Source organism: Protopterus annectens, chromosome 17.part0 (assembly GCF_019279795.1).
Source record: "Protopterus annectens isolate FY-2018-M chromosome 17.part0, PAN1.0, whole genome shotgun sequence".
Lineage (NCBI taxonomy): Eukaryota > Metazoa > Chordata > Ceratodontiformes > Protopteridae > Protopterus > Protopterus annectens.
Window position 1 is genome coordinate 802,935,537 of NC_056751.1, and position 18,599 is coordinate 802,954,135.

Genomic DNA, 18,599 nt, shown 5'->3' on the forward strand with positions numbered 1-18,599 from the left:
GTGCTTTTGTAAATGTATTTAAAATGTGGTATTGATGTTGAACTTTATTCCCATTTGAAGGCACATTGGCCAAGGTACTAGGAAGCATCAATAAATCATTTTGTAGTGATTCAACATAAGTTCATGTGAAGTGTGTCCTGGTTTTACTTTTCTATTCAGTTTTGGACCTATATGACTATCAAGGTGTATTGTGGACTGATATAGTGTGATTGTGCCATTGACATAATCATGTCGATGATAGATCTATGACAGAGGGATTAGGTGACTGTGATTACAGTCCATGACAGAGTGACACTTGAGAGATATGTATTGTGTACAGTACATAGAGTGAACAATTATCATGCCGTCCTTGGCAGGCATGGGGTTAGACTGTCAGCAAACATACACAGACACACCAGGCACACAGGCATACCAAGATTACACATTTTATTTATTGTAATATCTTTTATTAGTATTGTACTTGTTGCCTTTATTTTCTGATGCCTTATCACATTCCTGATCATTGTTGTTAGCAGTCTGTTACTTCTAAACACACAAACTATTAACACATAGTAAGGACTATTGCACCCATTTACCTGTAATTCCTGTGGGGAGAAAATATGTTAACAATTCATAACTGATTCAGTAATATTTATTATTAGTTGTCACTGGATCCGAACACTGGTCTGTGTGTGACAAATGTACGTCAGACACAGCATTTAACAATCTGAGCTACTGAGCCACTGCAACTGCCTGATATTTGCCTAGAGCTCACCTGGAAAGAAAATATGACCTTGTAATTGCAGTACAGTTTTATACAAGACTGCAGTGACTGTTGAACACACATGCATGAGATTCATGCATGACAGAGATACTAGGTAAACTGCCCATTAATATACAGAATGCAGGTGTACACAATAAACTCCTCGTGGGTGGAAATATCTGTGAAGTGTACAAACCATATTGGAGTATTGGATTGGCTACCTGATCCATATACAGTTGCAGATAGTATATTTGCAGTCTACAGCTATTACAGTATCATACCTGCCTACAACACTGTACCTTGGAGCAGGAATGCATATAGTTGAAATGCAATGGTTAACACAGGACAATCCTGATATACACAATAAACCTTGTGTGTTCCTGGTATTGCTTCAGATGTTAGTGCAGAAAATTTCATAATGCATATATCTTATAGTACAGCTCTAAAGCTACAGTTTAGCATAACGCGTTCTTAGCTAACCATGAGTCAGTTAGTGGTATTCTTTGTGTTGTTAGTTCAGAGCAGATGTCATACTCAATTTCATGAACAACAGCCCTACCTACACACATATTGCACAACACAGCTTTATTAGTGGTATCTTCATGCAGTTATTGTCACATTTTCTAGTCTTTATTAAACAACATTTGGGATAATGTAGGTGTTGCACAATTATTGCAGTAGAATCTTTATTTCATTAACATTGCCAGGTTTAATGCTTTTGTCTTCATTGCACTATACTTTGCAGTAGACAGCTATTGCAGTACAGCCCTATGTCCACATTCATTGCATTACACAAATCTGTACAGTATGTACTTACTGGCAACAAATTAATCTGTACTCACCACACTCATGTCACAACCTGGCCAGGCACACTGCATGGGCCTCTAGGTTGCGAGCTTTTTCCTCTGCAGCTGTTGGGAGAGGAGCACACCATTATGAGTACCTGTCTATCACACATTCAGATTAGGTAATGGTAAAACAATGCTAACAGTGCATATAAATTTGTGGGGCATTCCAGTAACAAGTAGTGTGGACCCAGGTGTCCAGAAGTCCCCTGTTCTGCCGCTTCAGATCATGGAAATGGTGGTGGACCTGTTCACCTGTGTGGGGGATACCTGTTGCACTGGTGAGATTGTGTGCCAGCAGGTCCCAGGCCTCTGACTTATACTCCAATCCCTGGTACTAGCCCTGCAGCTGCTGGACATCATGTTATTTCACTAGGAGTCCAACCATAATCCTGGACTTCAGAATTCCCCACTGCTGTGCACAGAAGTATGCACTCTCTCCAACACCTGCCATAGTTCCTGCATAGTTCAAACTCCAACAGGTTATGCTATATCCCTGCCTGTTGCACTTAAATAAGCCTGTTTTCCCACACTTGCACACCACTGGGCCATTTTTAAAAATGCGGTACATAACTTGGCACCATGCAAACCAGCTTAGCTGAGCTCTACAGTGCTTAAACTGCCAACATTTACCAATGCTTAGCAGTGCACAAACTAGCTTAGCTGAGCAGTGCTTAGACTAGCAAATGCTGACCAGTGTGCAAGTGCGCAAACTAGGTAAGTGGTGTTTAAATGTTCCTTGTTTAAGCAGTGCTTGGCAAGGCTTAGCTGTGCTTAGCAGAGCTTAGCTGAGAGCAGTAAAGCAGGATTTAAAAATAATTGGCATAATTTGTATTTGGAAAATAAATGCTTAATAATCTGTCTGTGAATTCAATTCCTGGACCTACTGCACATAAGGCCATCACTCTAATCGTTTGGCTACATGGACATGTAGAATTCTGCTATACTTTTACATATACCTCTGTACTACATTTAAGCACCGTTGAGCACTGCACAGTGCCACGCAAACCCACTCAGCTATACTTAAACTTGACCTTTGCATTCATAATTAAATGTATCTGATTTCTATTTTTAGATGTCTGGCACATATCAATTGCTGTGCACTGTGCAGTGCCGTGCAAACATAAAAAAAATTATTTAATACATATGCATACATTGATATACTGCACTTTCACAGTGCAGGGGGTGTGTTACTCATCTCCAGACATAGTAACACACTCCCTACACTGATTCAATAACCATGTTACATGGCTCTCCATCAGTAATGTGTCTTCATTCATATGCATGGAGTGCTACTGAAGGGCTACTGAGTACACGGCCATGGTACCTACCGTGTAGGCTTTACACTATGCCTAAATGGATTTTATTAAATCTGGGGGCCTATCTTTGAACCAGCTGTGGAATAATAGGCCTGGATGGTAGAATAATTGCCAAGCTATGAATCTTTTGAGTACAAACTACTAATATTCAGGCCTATTCAGTATAATGAAAATCATACAAATCCATACAAATATGATTTGCTTACTCCAGCTTTAGGAAATCACCATCTGGTTAACTGCAAGTTTTGTTGATTTCAAATCAAACAATGTCTTTGTAATTTTCTTGCATCTTACAAGAATCCCTGCAGTTATAAACTATATAAATAATTTGTCATGTCCATAAGTACTACACCCTTGCTTTGTCTGCTTTCATTATTCTTATGTTTTTGATAAAATGTATAAAGCAGTTCCTTCTATAACAGTAAGTATCTTGGTAAGTGGTTATATAAAACTGTTCTGATGTGTATCCCTCTGAGTAACAGCTAAAAAGTGGCAGAAAAAAAGTCATGGAAGAAACAACAGTTGCACTAACATCTGAGAATGACTTATCTTAAGATGTGTATTAATAAACAAATGTAGAATGCAGAAACACATTATAATATACTGTACTTTGTTCAATAAGTACTTATGGGATCAAAAGACTGTAGCAACTTAAAGCAATAAAAAAGAATAATATTCTTATTGAGTATACCAAGTTAGTTACAAGATACTGTATATTTGAAGTAATTAAAACATATTTGCATACCACAAAACACAAGATATCCTTCAAAGTATGACTTTAGGTTACTTAGTGGTTTCATCATGCACATTGCCTTTTAAAATTCTTTTTAACTGAGCATATATTTTATAACAATTTTCAGAACAAAAATCTAATTTATTTTCTTTAATTTCTACAAACGTAAAAATAATATCATCAGTGCATATTACTATATCTTTTATTTTGTGTTTCTCAAAGTGTGCCCCGAAAACTGTTATCAAAAGTATGATTTTCTTTTTGAAAATGTCTTTAATGTGTCACAGCTCTCTTTCCTATTAAATACTCCCTTGTGTTCAGCTCAGGTTTTAACACAATAACATAGCACTTGGGAAAAAATATGCAGCCAAGCAGTCCCATACTAGATGCTACTATGGCAAATATTTCTACAGCAACCGTATACTTTCCTTTAGTGCTTAGGTAGGCTGGGATGAAAGACAGCCAAACGCTGCAGAATACAAGCATGCTAAAAGTGATGAATTTGGCTTCATTAAAGCTGTCAGGTAGCTTCCTTGCAAAAAAGGCTACTATAAAACTCACTGTTGCCAGAATACCGAGGTATCCCAGTACAATGCAAAAAGCAATTATAGAACCTTCATTACATTCATTTATTATGTTGGTTTCTTGAGATGCCATATCCATTTGTGGAAAAGAGGGACATAAAGATGCCCAGCACGTACATATAAGCACTTGTACAATAGTGCAGACAATAACTATAAAAACGGGTGTCTTGTACCCAACCCATTTTTGTAACTTACTGCTGGGTTTTGAGGCACTAAAAGCAATAACCACAGTGGTTGTTTTTGCTAATATAACAGATACACATAGGGAAAATGTTATCCCAAATGCAGGTTGTCGGAACATACAGTTAAACCTCAGCGGTTTACCAATAAATACCAAGGAGCAGAGGAAACACAACATCAGCGCCAGCAGAAGAAGAAAGCTCATTTCACAATTGTTTGCTTTCACGATTGGAGTGTCACGATTCTTAATGAAGATGCAGAATATGACCACAGTGATAAAACCAAAGGATATTGAAATGGTTGATAAAGTTATTCCAAGAGGTTCTTCAAAGGATAAAAATTCAATGCCTTTTGCAATGCAGTGTAAGTGATTGTTGCTGGCCCACTGATCTTCTGGACATTTGATGCATTCAGTGGCATCTGGTAAAAAAAGAAAAACAAGCCTATGCTGAAAGACACAGCTGTTTAATTCATTTAGATAGTAATAAGGCTGATAATTATCATATAGCCACATATTTATATAATATATGCATACTCATGTGTTGCCAGTACTAGAATGAAAGTCAGATATATAAAAACATCCCATACAATGATTAAATAGCATAGTCAATCCTAATTTTTATTGTAACAACTGATATGCTGTCCTATAAATCTAGATTTACGTTACAGCTAAAAGAATAAAGTGAAGCATTTTTTTCTGTAGTTACAGTGCTTTGCATTGCCAGCATTTTTTTATTCATCTAAATATTTGACTAATAGAAAATTACTTTTCCTGTTTTCTTGTTTAAAGTTTGCCACTGTACTTAGTTTTAAGACTAAGAAGAAGGAATGAATTTATCAGTTGTTAAATAGAATTCATTCTGGCAAACTGTATACTTTTACATAATTTATTTTACTCCTCTATATGTATTACCAGCTAATTTATTTAATTTCCTTGTGTCATTCTACCTTCAGTTTATAATACTATATCCACATCTGAATACATATTAAGTGATTTTCTTAACCTGGTAAAGCTCACCTAGTTTTATTAAAGCTGGCCTAATAACTAAGTGAGGAACTATAGGCCTCACTTCTACCATCACTATCAAAATAGTGATCAGAAAATTACTACTGTGCATAAATTTCTTTTAGTGCAAAACACTGGTGCAGTGGTTAAAAAACTGTGGCCTCTGGTTCAGCAGTCAGTTCCAGTCTGGGATCCTTTTATGTAGCATTTCTATGGCCTTTCTGTGTGTACATAGCTTTTTACCAGGCTGATTTCTTCCTAAATGTTAAAGACTTGTCCTAGCTGGATTTGCAGTCATCCATGTAGTCTGATGGTATGTGTGTGTCATGTGTGAGTGAGTGTATGCATCCTACAACAGGCTGACATCATATCCAGAAATAGCTTTTTTGCCTTTCACCCACTGAGTGTTAGGAGAGGCTATAGCTCTCAAACAGCTAAGAACTTATCCACAGGTCTTGTCTATTATCTGATGAGTTAACTGAATTTTTAAGAAATTCTTATATATCTAAACTGAACTATTTTTAATATAATTTTGCCATCCATATTAATCTCCTTGAAATATGAGTATGTTTTCATTTCCCTTACCATCCGCATATTCTACTCAGTAATTACACAATTATTTCTCGGAGCACATCCTGCCATGTTTCCATGCATGTACAGTAATCCATAATATGAAATTGTTTTGTCTCCTGCCCCAAAGTCATCTTATGACCTGCCTTTATTTTTTTGCATCTCTTTGCTTTTGCTGCCTGCTGATCATCAATCTCTCTTTACAAATCCACCCATTTGTTCTCCTGTCTCTGAGGGTCAGCTGAAAGTGGGCATCATGTATGCAGCCACCAATGGTAGTTTGAGATTTCTTTCCATTTTTCTCCCCTATTCTCTGTGCACCTGCTCAGCTATGGCCCATTGCTGGACTATGCAATGGATGTCAGCATTGCTCTGCTACTCATATCTCCAGATAGATATGATATCAGCAAGAATGCTATTCCTAGTCACAAGAGATACCATGTGACTGTTTCCATGGTTTCCTCTAGGGAAACTAGCCAGTGAGCATGTACACCCCAGAACAGGCAGAAGTATCTTCACTGCCCTCATCTTCAAGTGCCCAATCCAATATTCAAGCTCAGTTTGACTAGGCCATAGTCTGAGCTTTATTCTTCTACACCATTGGTACAAGCTCCTACATCTTTCTGAAGGGATAGAACCATTTTATCTTTGACCCATACACTTCTCTCAAGAACCAGTATTAATAGGAATTACTGTTTTTCCAGTATGCCCTTAAGGCAGGATCATAACAGACCAACAGAGTTCCAGAATCCAATGCAGGCTAATGGGTTTTCTTAACAATTTTATTGCCCTTTACATGTATCACTTAAATACATTTATAATTTATCATAGTATATTCCATGAAGAGATAGCACTCACTACTTCATTTCACAGTACAAATCACCATCTTAGAATCTAAAATATTTCTAATTATCTGTTTAATCTCTGTATGTACTTCTAATTTCAGTTTCTATCTTCTTGCTATGTTTATTATGTTTTTACTTATTGTCTTACGGTCTTTGCTTTATCAATATTTTAAAATACATTTTATTTAACATATACTTTACTTATTTTTCCTAATATTTCTTCTAAATTTTCATGCTTGGGTTTCATGTTTTGTAACATGTTTCTGATAAAGTCTTATAATAAAAATTGAGGTAATCTGAGTCAATTTCCCTCTTCATTGAATTATCTGTTTGCCCTTGTTTTCCTCTTTCAAGAACCCTACTTCTATTGTTATACTTTCCAGAAACACTATTTATGCCCTGTTATACTTGCATCATGTCCAATCCCTCAATGTTGATTTGAATGTCTCTGCCCTCGCACTGAAGTTTTTCCTTTCATCATACTTTTCAACTTTTAATATGCCCGCCTTTTCAAGCGATAAGCCAGATGAATCACATTTGGTATTATTTTCCTGGGGATAGCCCGATGGTGGGAATATGATGAAACAAGTATAACCTCCAATCACATGACAATTCATTTCCTAACATTTCATCTGTGCAGTAATTGCATGTTTTGGTGCATTTTAGCAACTATGAAACATTTATAAAGTTTATGCTTTATTCCAGATTTCACTTCTCATACACCCAGTATCCTTCAGTGCCCTAAAATTCAGTATCCCATGCAATGAGCTTCTTTGTGTCTTCATCACACACCATTTTGTATTACTCTTCATCACTGTATCAGCGATCCATCTGCATAAATAGTTACCTGTTTTCATTACATCATAGATCCTTTATTGCAGGTTTTACCTATCTTCTGTACCAGTGCCCGGTAAGTTACCTATGCAGCAATTTACCTTTTACAATACATATTAAAATCTGGATTCCCTGTGACTTGTTTCTTCCTTTCATTTCTTTGTACCTTAAATCCATGCTTTATAGAGCTTATTGTTTGTATGCTTGTCACCCCCCCCCCCCTTTTAAAACTATATATCCTTGTTACTTCATTGGATCCCAGAAATTATCTCTCTCCTGAATCTTGTATAACTCTCACTGTTGTTTTTGTACCATTTAACACTGTACATACAGCCTGTACACAGCATTCAGGCATACAGACCTACATATGCAAACCACAGCGTCAAGCCATTAATATCAGCACTGACTGGTTGCCACTTCTGAATTAGTGTAACAAAAGTATTGGGCACATCTCTTGAGCTATGTTTGAACACATTTTCCTCATCTCTGTGAAGTAAGTTTCTTTTATTAAAAGTTTTTTTTTTTTTTGTAATACAAGATAAAGCTAAATGATTTATCTACTGCTTATTGGCTTACAAATCAGTATGGAACCACATTCTTTATTCTTTCTTTCTTTCTTTTTTTTTTTTGAATGGGAAGTTTTCTCCCTTCTTCATGTCTATGTAACTGCATTCTCAGTTTAGGAATGTGAGATTTTTTCTGCCCGTAACATGAAGGATACATGGATCATTTCTTTATTTTTATTTTATTCTCCAGCCATTTGTGCACAGGAGTTTGTTCCTCTGTGACTTGTAACTTGACAACTCATAGTGAAAGCAGTTGTCATACTGTCTTCTGACAGCCTGGTTTAGTTTGTCTGTTGTTGCATATGACACCAACATAAGGTGTTTTTCTCTTTTTAATGTATATAATTTTTTTTTTGATGTTGTCTTATGTTTTACCTGATAAACATAGAAACTGTATCTCCTTCTATTGGTAAGTATGTACAAAATGTTAAACAATATTTGGTACTGTGATTATGCATTTAATTCACTGAATAACTGCTATTCTCTTTCTTGTTTTAGAGATATAAGAAGGAAATTTATCAGTGAAACAGAAAAACAGTTCATGAAATTGTATTGCCACAACTATTCTTATGCAAAACGTGCATTTACTTTCTCTTTCAGTCAGCTCTGGGGACTTTGACTAACTGCAAAAGAACAACATTAGAATGTAAACTAACTTGCAACACTTTTTCAAAAAATGCAAACTGAGGAAGAAACATCTGTATAATCAGTCAGTTACACAGCCAATATATTTTGTATGTGCTCTTCTAATAAAGTTTCTTTATACTTATAGAACTTCAGATAGATTTTACATAACAAGAAAGACAATGGAGAGCTAAGAATGGAAGAAAAAGACTAACAGTGACGTTCAGGATCATTCTCCACATCATGGTATGTAATTGTAAGCAGTGTGCATCTATTCGCAGGATGTGTACCATACAAAGACACACTAAGCATGAGCAGGGGAGGCTGAGCAACTCAGCAGCCTGCTTTGTATGCTAATGGGGTTATAATGGCATGATAATGAGTGACATGATTTAAATGAGGGACTTTATGGATGCAAATCAGGGCAAACAATATATTAAAACAATTCAAAAATGTATATATTTTGTGACTGCATATGATAGCTTCAAAGCAATTGACTACAGTAAAATCCTGAAGTTGTAGAAACCAAATCTCAAGATGATCTATAGGGTAGCTACAGGATTAAAAACCTGTATATGCAAGATCTTCACCCTGCATCTGGTTGTCATGATGTTATGTGTTGTGTGACCTTCACAACACTCACATTGTGGATTACTACTACATGGATATATAGATTCACCATACAGGAGCTAGTCGAGATGTACTGTCCTCATTTGCAGTAGTTCATGGAGTTCCTATCCCCGTAGATAGCAAAGTATGTTTAGCTTTGAGAATACTAGTGACAAGGTGTTTTCAGAGAACAAAGAGGGACCCAATAGGGATATCTTAGGTATCTGCTTCAAGGATACCATACCATTTCCTCTATGCCATGCATTTGACAACAGTATATGTGACTTCCTCATATGATGCCAGTGTTAGTACCTTGTATGCTTTTTTACAATACAGCCCATTTCTCTGATGTACTGAGAGTCATAAACTGCACCTAGATTGAAATAAAGGGCCCTACTGTATGAGCTGAGAAGAAGCCGTTTTAATCATAAAGGCTTCCACTCCATTAACTGTCAGATGCCCTGGAATGCACAAGGTATAATCTAAAATATGTTTGCATGGCACTCAGGCAATTCCCATAACTCCCACATATGGCAAACATACAATCTATGTCAATGATTGCTGCTGAGCAATTTCCCCAAGGACATTTTATTGGCATTCATGGATATTCCCTGCAGCTATCATTGATGTCAGCCTTCAGTAATCCACAGACCATAGCAGACAGTGGTTACAACAATGCCCTGTCACAAAACCGATCATCATCAAGCATGTGTTCAGCCTTGTGAAGACTCCCTTTTGCTGACTGTATGCATCTGATGGTGCCCTGCAGTATGACCCCAGCACATGTACTAAGATATATGCTGTCTGTGCTGTATTATGGAACATGACATTGAGGATCAAGTTCCTCCACACCAGGCAGTTGAGGATGAGGACAATGAGGAGACAATGGAGGAGTAGCACCAAGGGAAAATTATGCCAAACAATGGCAGGCCCAGTATGCCTGCCTAAGAGGGAGTGGCTTACTTATAATTATTGGCCTCATTAAAACATAGGCAGAACATGCAAACTTATAACCAGGCCAACACTATCCATGCCTAGACTGTCTAAACTGTGCATCAGAAATAGACAGCCCAAGTCACAAACTTCAGAGAACAGGGCACAGTTACTATCATTGCACAAGTAATGGAAAAAAAACAGTATCCACTGTCATCCATGGGAAATTGTGCTCCTCATCAATCTCCTTTTCCTAATTTTCTACATGGGGTCAGGGTGTTGTATCAACTGCTGCTATCTCTCTCTCTCTCTCTCTGTCTCTTTCTCTCTCTCTGTTCAGTGCCACTCTATTACCTTCTTTGACACTCATGCCTGACTGTCACAGGTCTTCGCTCACACACTCTATCTACCTGTTTGGTGGATGACCTTGTTTCCTCTTGCCTTCTTCTTGTCTATCCAAAATCCTCTTCACCAGATTGTCTTCTGCTTTTCCGCACATGTGCCTGAACCACCATAATCTGTTCTCTTTCACCTTTTCTGCAATTGGAGCTATTTTGGCTTCTTTTTTTATGTCCTCATTTATTTGTCTGTCCCACAGTGAGCAGCCTGCCACCCATCTCAGGCACTTTATCTCTGTCGCCTCCAGCTTCCTTAACTACTCTACCTTTACTTCCCAGGTTTCTGTACCATACAGTGGTACTGGTTCCACCACTGTTTTGTACACCTTACTTTTCAGTTTCTTTGACATCCTTCTGTCATACATTACCCCTCACACTCTATGGCAGTCAGCTGCAGCCCCTGTGCTTCTAGCTTTGAAGCCCTCATTCAGACTTCCCTTCTCCTCAGCCTCCCCTCCCAGATACCTGAAGCTGTTAATCTGTTCCACTATTTACCCTTCTGTCTCAATTCTTACTTTTTTTTTAATTTACCCCATTCACTGCCATTACAGCTGTCTTATTTGTACTCAGTTTCATGCCATGTGCCTTCAGTTTTGCATTCCAGTCCCCTATCCTTTGCTAAAGTTCTTGCTCACAGTCTGCCTGTAAGGCCACATTGTCTTCATACAGCATCTTTGTTGATCTGTCCCATCCAACCTGTTTGCTAATGTAGTCCATCACCACTATGAACAGCAGCAGTCTCAGAACTGAACCCTGATGCACACCCACTCTCACTGGGAACTCCTCTGTGAGACTGAACAACTGATCCTACATTAGTCATTGGGTCCTTGTACATAAATTGCACTAATTCTACCAATGTTTCTGGGACTTTGAACCACTGCAGGACTGCCCAAATCAACTTTTTTGGGACCTTGTCATATGCTTTCTCCAAGTCTAGAAATGCCGAGTTGGATTTTTTCCTCATTTCTAGCTTCTTTTCAAGTATCTGCCTAACTGCAAACATTAGGTCAGTTGTTCTACATCCTGATCTGAATACCAGCTGCTCATCTCCCATCATACTTTCTACTTGTCATTGTATTTGTTTATTAATCACTGTCTCCAGGTCTTTCATGCAGTGTGACAGGAGTTTTATATCTCAATACTACCCAGAGTTGTGACTGTCCCCTTTGCTCTTGAACATTGACACTAGTATGCTTATTCTCCAGTTGTCTGGGATTTGTCTTGCTCTCCATACTGCTACAAGTACCCTCAGGAGCCATGTGTCCCCTATCTCACCTAACATATCTGCTTTGATCTCATCTGAGCCAGCTGCTTTCCCTGACTTTATTTTCCTTTGTGCTGTTCTCCTCCACATCTCTTATCATAGACTGTGACCGGGGCAGAACTGGTCCTGTGGGGTTTTCTTAAGCTGTTACTCAATGTGTTGCCATCTTGGAAGTCCCCCTGCAATAGCTCAGTTGAGCAAATGCTGGACATAAAACCAATCAACCTGCCAAACATGAACTCCTTTTTTTCACTCTCATTTTCCTACCTGTTTGTTTGTATGAGCCACCACCATTCCTATTATATGCGGAACATTATGGGTGATCTGAATGGTGTGCACTTTAAATCTGGATTTCACTTAAGTGATGCAGTAGTATTTGATTTCACTATAAGCATCTGATTGTTGCTGTTATTGTTTCCCATTTTTTCTCCCATCATGCTTGTTATTTTATGTATAACTTTACATCAAGCTCACAAGCAGTATTACTGCTGTATATATTCATGTGTGTATTGAATTCTATAACCTTACAATACTCTCACTAGTGATATTACTGCTTTATATTCATGTGTGTATTGAATTCTATAACCTTACAATACTCTCACTAGTGATATTACTGCTTTATATTCATGTGTGTATTGAATTTGTGATCTTACAACACACTCATCAGTCATATCATTGCTGTATATTCAGGTGCTGTAGTGCATTCTATAACCTTACAATACACTTACTGGTGATATTACTGCATTATATTTGTGTGTGTATTGAATGTTATAACCTTACAAACCTTACAATACACTCACCAGTGACATCACCGCTGTATATCCACATGTACATTGAATTCTATATAGGTTCATAGGTTGGTACTAGGCTATCAGCCCTAGAGCCTATACAAGCCTAGCCATAACAGTTCCCTGGATATTTCTTCCCACAATATTTACTTCCCTGGACCCCTGTCTAGCAGAGTGACTGAGATGATCCCTGGGGTGAATTTCCTATCTCCCATCCAATCGTCAAGGTTCCTTTTGAAGAGGGCCAAGGAGGCATGTATGGGCAGTCTATTCCAGAGTATGGGGAGTCTCTGGGTCAAGAACCTATCCCTCCAGCATGTTTTGTTCATTGTGATGACAAGGTTTAGATCTCTGGAGCATGTGGCTCTGAGGGATTGGGATTTCTTTAAGTGGAGCATGTCCAACAGCTCAGGCCTTGACATGGCCTTGTATGTTAAGCAGAGATTGCCTCTGAGTACACGATATGCCACAGAGTATAGCTGGAGATTTTTTAGACGGTCAGCATAGGGCATCTGCTTTAGGCTTGTGATTCTTTTAGTGAGGTATTTCTGCGGCCTTTCCAGCTGTTGTATATGTTTTGTGAGGTACATACCAAATGGGGCGTTGTACTCTATAATGGGTCTACTGAGGGATGAGTACAGTGGGACAATGACCTCCTTTTTTATGGATGAAAAGCCCTGAGTGATGAAGTGTGCCACATAGAAGGATTTCCTGACTGTTGTGACGATGTGGTTATCGAAGGTGAAACCACTGTCCACCTGTGTCCTTAAGTCTCTCATCAAACTTTCAGTGTTTAATGTACTGCCACCTATGTGGTAATTCATGGGTACATGTTTTTTCCAAAAGGGGATAACTATACATTTCTTGGCATTAAGCTTCAGCCCATGGCACTGGCACCAAGCATCTGTTTCTGTAAGGCCCTTTTGTAGAATATCCACATCATTTGGGGATTCAATAATGGCTCCCAGTTTGCAGTCATCTGAGAACTTTGTTAGCCAGAATCCTGTAGTGTTAGCTGTACTTCAGAGAAGTAGATGCCAAACAAGAGCGGTCCCAGGACTGAACCCTGAGGTGCTCCACTTGTCACTTGTCTGGAGCTGGATTTGGAGTTGGCTACTTTTACAGTCTGGGTTCTGTCAGTAAGCCAATTGGCAACCCATTGAGTGATGTAGGGATTTATGCCCACCTTAGTAAGTTTATCTATGATTCCAGAGTGGGGGATGGTGTTGAAGGCCTTGGCGAGATCCAGATAGGCTGTGTGGAATGCCTTACCCTCATCCACAGCTCTGGAGACTGATTCAAAGAAGTCAGTCAGGTACAGGAGACAAGATTGGCCCTTCACTAACCCAAACTGGGTGGGGTCCAGTGTTTGAAGGCTGCCAATGTCTTTGTTTATAAGTTCCATGATAATGCATTCCATGCCCTTGCAGATCAGGCTCATCAGACTGATGGGACGGTAGTTCCCTGGATCCAAGGTGGATCCCCCCTTGTGGAGTGGGATAACTGTAGCTGTGCACCACTCAGTGGGCATGAAGCCTAAGGTGAGGCTATGATTAAACGTGACACTTAGGTGAGGTGCCAGTTCATTTTGTAGTTCATGTAGTACACAGCCCGGGATGTCATCTGGTCCCATGGATGCTGTATTCTTAGCTTTGGAGAGTGCGGTTTCTACCTGTGTGGCCATGATTACCAGAACTTGGCAATCTTTTGGTATTGAGATGGGCCCTTTAGGGGGTGAGAGGGGGGTGAAGTTGGCACTAAATCGATCTGCCAGGATATTGGCAATATCCTTGGGATCAGTATATTTAATGCCATTCTATTGTAGCTCAGAGCAAATTTGAGCATTGCCATTTAGATTCTTGACATAACTATAGAATGCCTTGTGGTTGTCTTTGGAATCATTGGCAATTTTATTTTCATAACTAGCTTTGGAGGATTTTATGAGGGATCTCAGCTTCTTACTGAGGCTGGTAAGGGAGTTTTTTGCATCCTGGGATTTTCCTCTTTTCTGCAACAGTTTCTTCCTTCTGTTGTATAGTTTGTTTATGGCAGGGGACCACCAGATTGGCTTCCTTTTTTTGGAGGAGAGCATCTTGGTTCTATTTGGGATGGCACAATTCATGCATGGATGTGCTTGTACAGTGCCTTAGTGTAGGATTCAGCTGTCGAACTTTCAGATCCCATCTGCGTGGGTGTCATGAAGTTTGTTACTTCTGACTTGAGTAGCATGAAGTTGGCTTTGGAGAAGTTTTTTTACGCAGGTTTCCTTACTGGGGGTGGGGATGGGATGTGGATGTCAAGGGTAATTTGCTTATGGTCAGACCTGACCAATGAGTGGGTGACCCCACTGGTGTGGATCATCTATCTCCCATGTTGGTAATGACCAGGTCTAGGATATTGGAGCCTCTGGTGGGACAATGGATTAGTTGATCCACAGCATTGGAATTTATGAATTCCAAGAACCGTTGGGAAAAGGTGTTGGTACCCAAGTAGTTTTCCCAGTTAACGGTAGGGTAGTTGAAATCACCCAGTATTAGAGTGTTTGGTTATATCTTAATATTTTCCAGTATGTTTAGAAAGGTGTAGTGAGAATCTTGGGGCATGGTGGGGGAATCTGTAGCAAGCTACAATTTGGATTGCAGTCTTACCTAGTGTTAGTTGCACCTGGAGAATTTCAGATACATTGTGTTGGGCAACTAGCCTGGAGGTGTGAATATCCTTGGTGAATATGGACACTCCTCCACCTTTAGTGTTTCGGTCTTGATTTGGTGGCTGAAAAGTGTGGTAAGAGTTGTAGCCTGGTATTGCAGGGGTGCTCTCTGGAGCCTTGACCCAGGTCTCAGTTACTGCACATCCTTACAGTATACTCATCAGTGATATTACTTCTATGTATTCATGTGTGTATTGAATCTCATAACCTTAAAATACACTCACCAGTTATATTACTGATCTCTCCTTTTGAGCAGGGCACACATTTGAAGCAGCAGACAGGTTCTCCTTTTTGTACAGCTTTCCAAAATCCAGGAAAACAACTTTTAGTGCAGACAGAGACTGGAGTCTTATGGAGAAAAGGAAACATAATGAGACAAGCAAATTTAGCGTACAGTTTGAGTTTTATGCCCAGCTTTATTTCTTCATTCTCACATAGTTTGCTCATTTTTGTTAAAACAAGCATATCACAATATTTGAGACTTTGAGGTTCCTTTACCAGTGCTCTGGTCAAATATCCTTTAGTCAGAATGAATACTAGTGCCTAGTGGACTAACCCTGTTAATAAAGTGTAAGTAAGTAAATATATAAATGAATAAATAAATAAATAAAATGAACTTATACTATGTCTGTATAACACCATGCATTTCTAAGGTCTTCATACTGACCAGAGAAAGTCTGTCCAGAATATAGGGAACCCTCCCTTAGTATTTTAGATAGGTTTCATGGGATATTTTGCATTCATGTTAGCTACTACCAACTCAGATAGGACTGCAGCTTGATATGTCAGGAAAAGGACAACCAAACGAGAATGTCCTGTTTCACAAATCAACATGAAGACAATTTGATGAAATAGGAAACATTGCTTAGCTGTCAAGAAACTGTACGGTGAACAAACTGATTACAACCATTCATTACTTTATACTTCTCAGTGCTTTGGGAATACAATGCCCCTAACCTGCTAACTCAGCTCAGTTTCATACAGTCTGTCATACCTCTCAGCCTCTTAGCACAAGAAATCTGGACAAAAGCAAAAATAGTGGAGAGACAAAGGCCAGAATATTAGGAACAGATTTTAAATATTGTTCTCATAAACCTAGTAGAAAATTGCTAGAATAATAGGTTTTGCATAGGCGTGCATTTTCTGAACAATATGAAATCTGAAATGTATGCCTCTCTCTTTATCTAGTGGCTTCAGTCCTCAATAATTTTCCAGAAAACCACAAATTTTATGAAGAGAAGATCAAAATAATGAGGCATAAATCTGGGCAGCTGAGACGTATGCAGTGTGTTTTTCCTTTGGTCCTAGATTAGGGAACTAACACACGCCTCTCTGCTTGCAAAGTATAATTATGACAATTTACTTTTTAAGAATGCCATACATTTGGAAGTTCTAGCTGGTAGAAAAATCACTTATCATTGGGAGTCCAGGGACATGATGCCAAGAAAATGTGAAATAAGACAACGCATTTTGGAAATTTTAGCAAGCTTAAGAGTGAAAATATTATGTTTTGTTTTTGATTTTTATGTAACTAGAATTGTTGCATCCTGCCAAATATTCAACAAGTCCAACTTTGCCTTTACTTTCTGTTTGCTTATACTACCAAGCCTTAATCATGATGATTTCTTTCAGTGTTATTGGGGTTGGGGCTCTGAGGATATGTCTTACCCCAAAAAAGTATGAACACTGAAACTAGAATTGTGTCATTTTATGATATTTAGTATGCTAACAATTATACACTAAAAATATAATTTCTGTTTATCATTTCATGTAGCATCAGAGGTAGCATAGTAACACTTGCCTCCTACAACCATAACTACCATCCATTTTGCAGAAGTTATCATTCTTTGTATTCCAGACAGCATCATATCAATGCAATTAGTCATATGCTTGTATGAGGCAAGGTTTTCCTAACTAAGACAAGAGGTGGGCAGATGTCTTAAACTGATGAAAGCTATAACACCAACTACAAACTGATGAAAACGGCAAAGACTGTCGACCGGATGGTCAGCAGTTAAATAAATGCATACAAATCAATGCTCCAAGCTGTAAAAAACTCATGCAAGCCAAAAGTGGTTAGCGCTTTTGTTTAATCCAATATTAAACTTCTTAAGACAACACATACAGTTCATCACTTCCTTTAAATAAAACCTAAAAACATTTCATTGGCTAAGGCAATTATTTAAAGTGGTTAAGACAATTACTTAAAGTGATACTTCCTAAAAACATTTTCAATAGAGAATTTGTCACTATTTATGAGGACATCAGACACCATCTCTACTATAATAAAGTTGAATTATAAATAAATAAACAACACATAAGTACATATTTCTTAAAATTCCTTGTAGTTTAAAATCTACTAAAGACTGATTTATATTAGTTATACTAAAAAACCTTGCTATTCGATCTTTATAATTTCTTTCTTTCCAAAACCTTTAATTTTAACACTGCAGAAATTGCGGTATGATCATTTATACCTGGCCATGAGTCTGCTTGCAGCTGAAGCTGCCATTTTAATTCCTTTAATTCTAATTGCAGTCCCCATGGTTGTTTGTCATTTATAAGTACATGGTCAATAATAATAAAGTAGAACTTATGGCTTGGAAATTCCATAATATGTTTAGATAAGGCATTATTTATATTAAATTTTCTTATGGCATATTTATGCTCATAAATTCTTTGGCTAATCTTTTTCTCTGTTTTTCCTATAGAAATTGTGATGCATGAACTGCAGTGTGCCAGCTAGCCTACTGCTTTAGAATTACAATTGTACTTTCCTTTTAACTTATAATTTCTTATAGTGAAATTATCTGTTTCTCTTATTTTGTTACAGCATGTACATGCACCACATTTAAACATTCCACATTTATTATTACAGGCAATAGCTTGTCCTTTCTTTAACAAACCTTTAGAGCTCAAGCCTTTTTTATATACAATGGCTGGTTTGTCACCTACATGTTGTCTAATATAAGGGTCATCTAATAAGATGGCCCAGTTTTTCTGGAATATAGAAATTAAGAACTTATGATCCACACTAAAAGTAATAATT

General features: G+C 38.1%; 1 protein-coding gene across 1 annotated transcript in view; it reads right to left on the reverse strand.

Annotated features, from left to right (window-relative positions):
* Positions 1-3,912: 3,912 nt before the first annotated feature.
* LOC122791530 (extracellular calcium-sensing receptor-like) overlaps positions 3,913-18,599 on the reverse strand; it is a 178,505-nt gene continuing 163,818 nt past the window's right edge. Inside the window, exons 4-5 of the mRNA XM_044059271.1 lie at positions 15,775-15,898; positions 3,913-4,823 (exon numbers count right to left, since the gene is read on the reverse strand). Coding sequence (XP_043915206.1) covers positions 3,913-4,823; positions 15,775-15,898 — 1,035 coding nt within the window. The remainder of the gene's footprint in view (positions 4,824-15,774; positions 15,899-18,599) is intronic.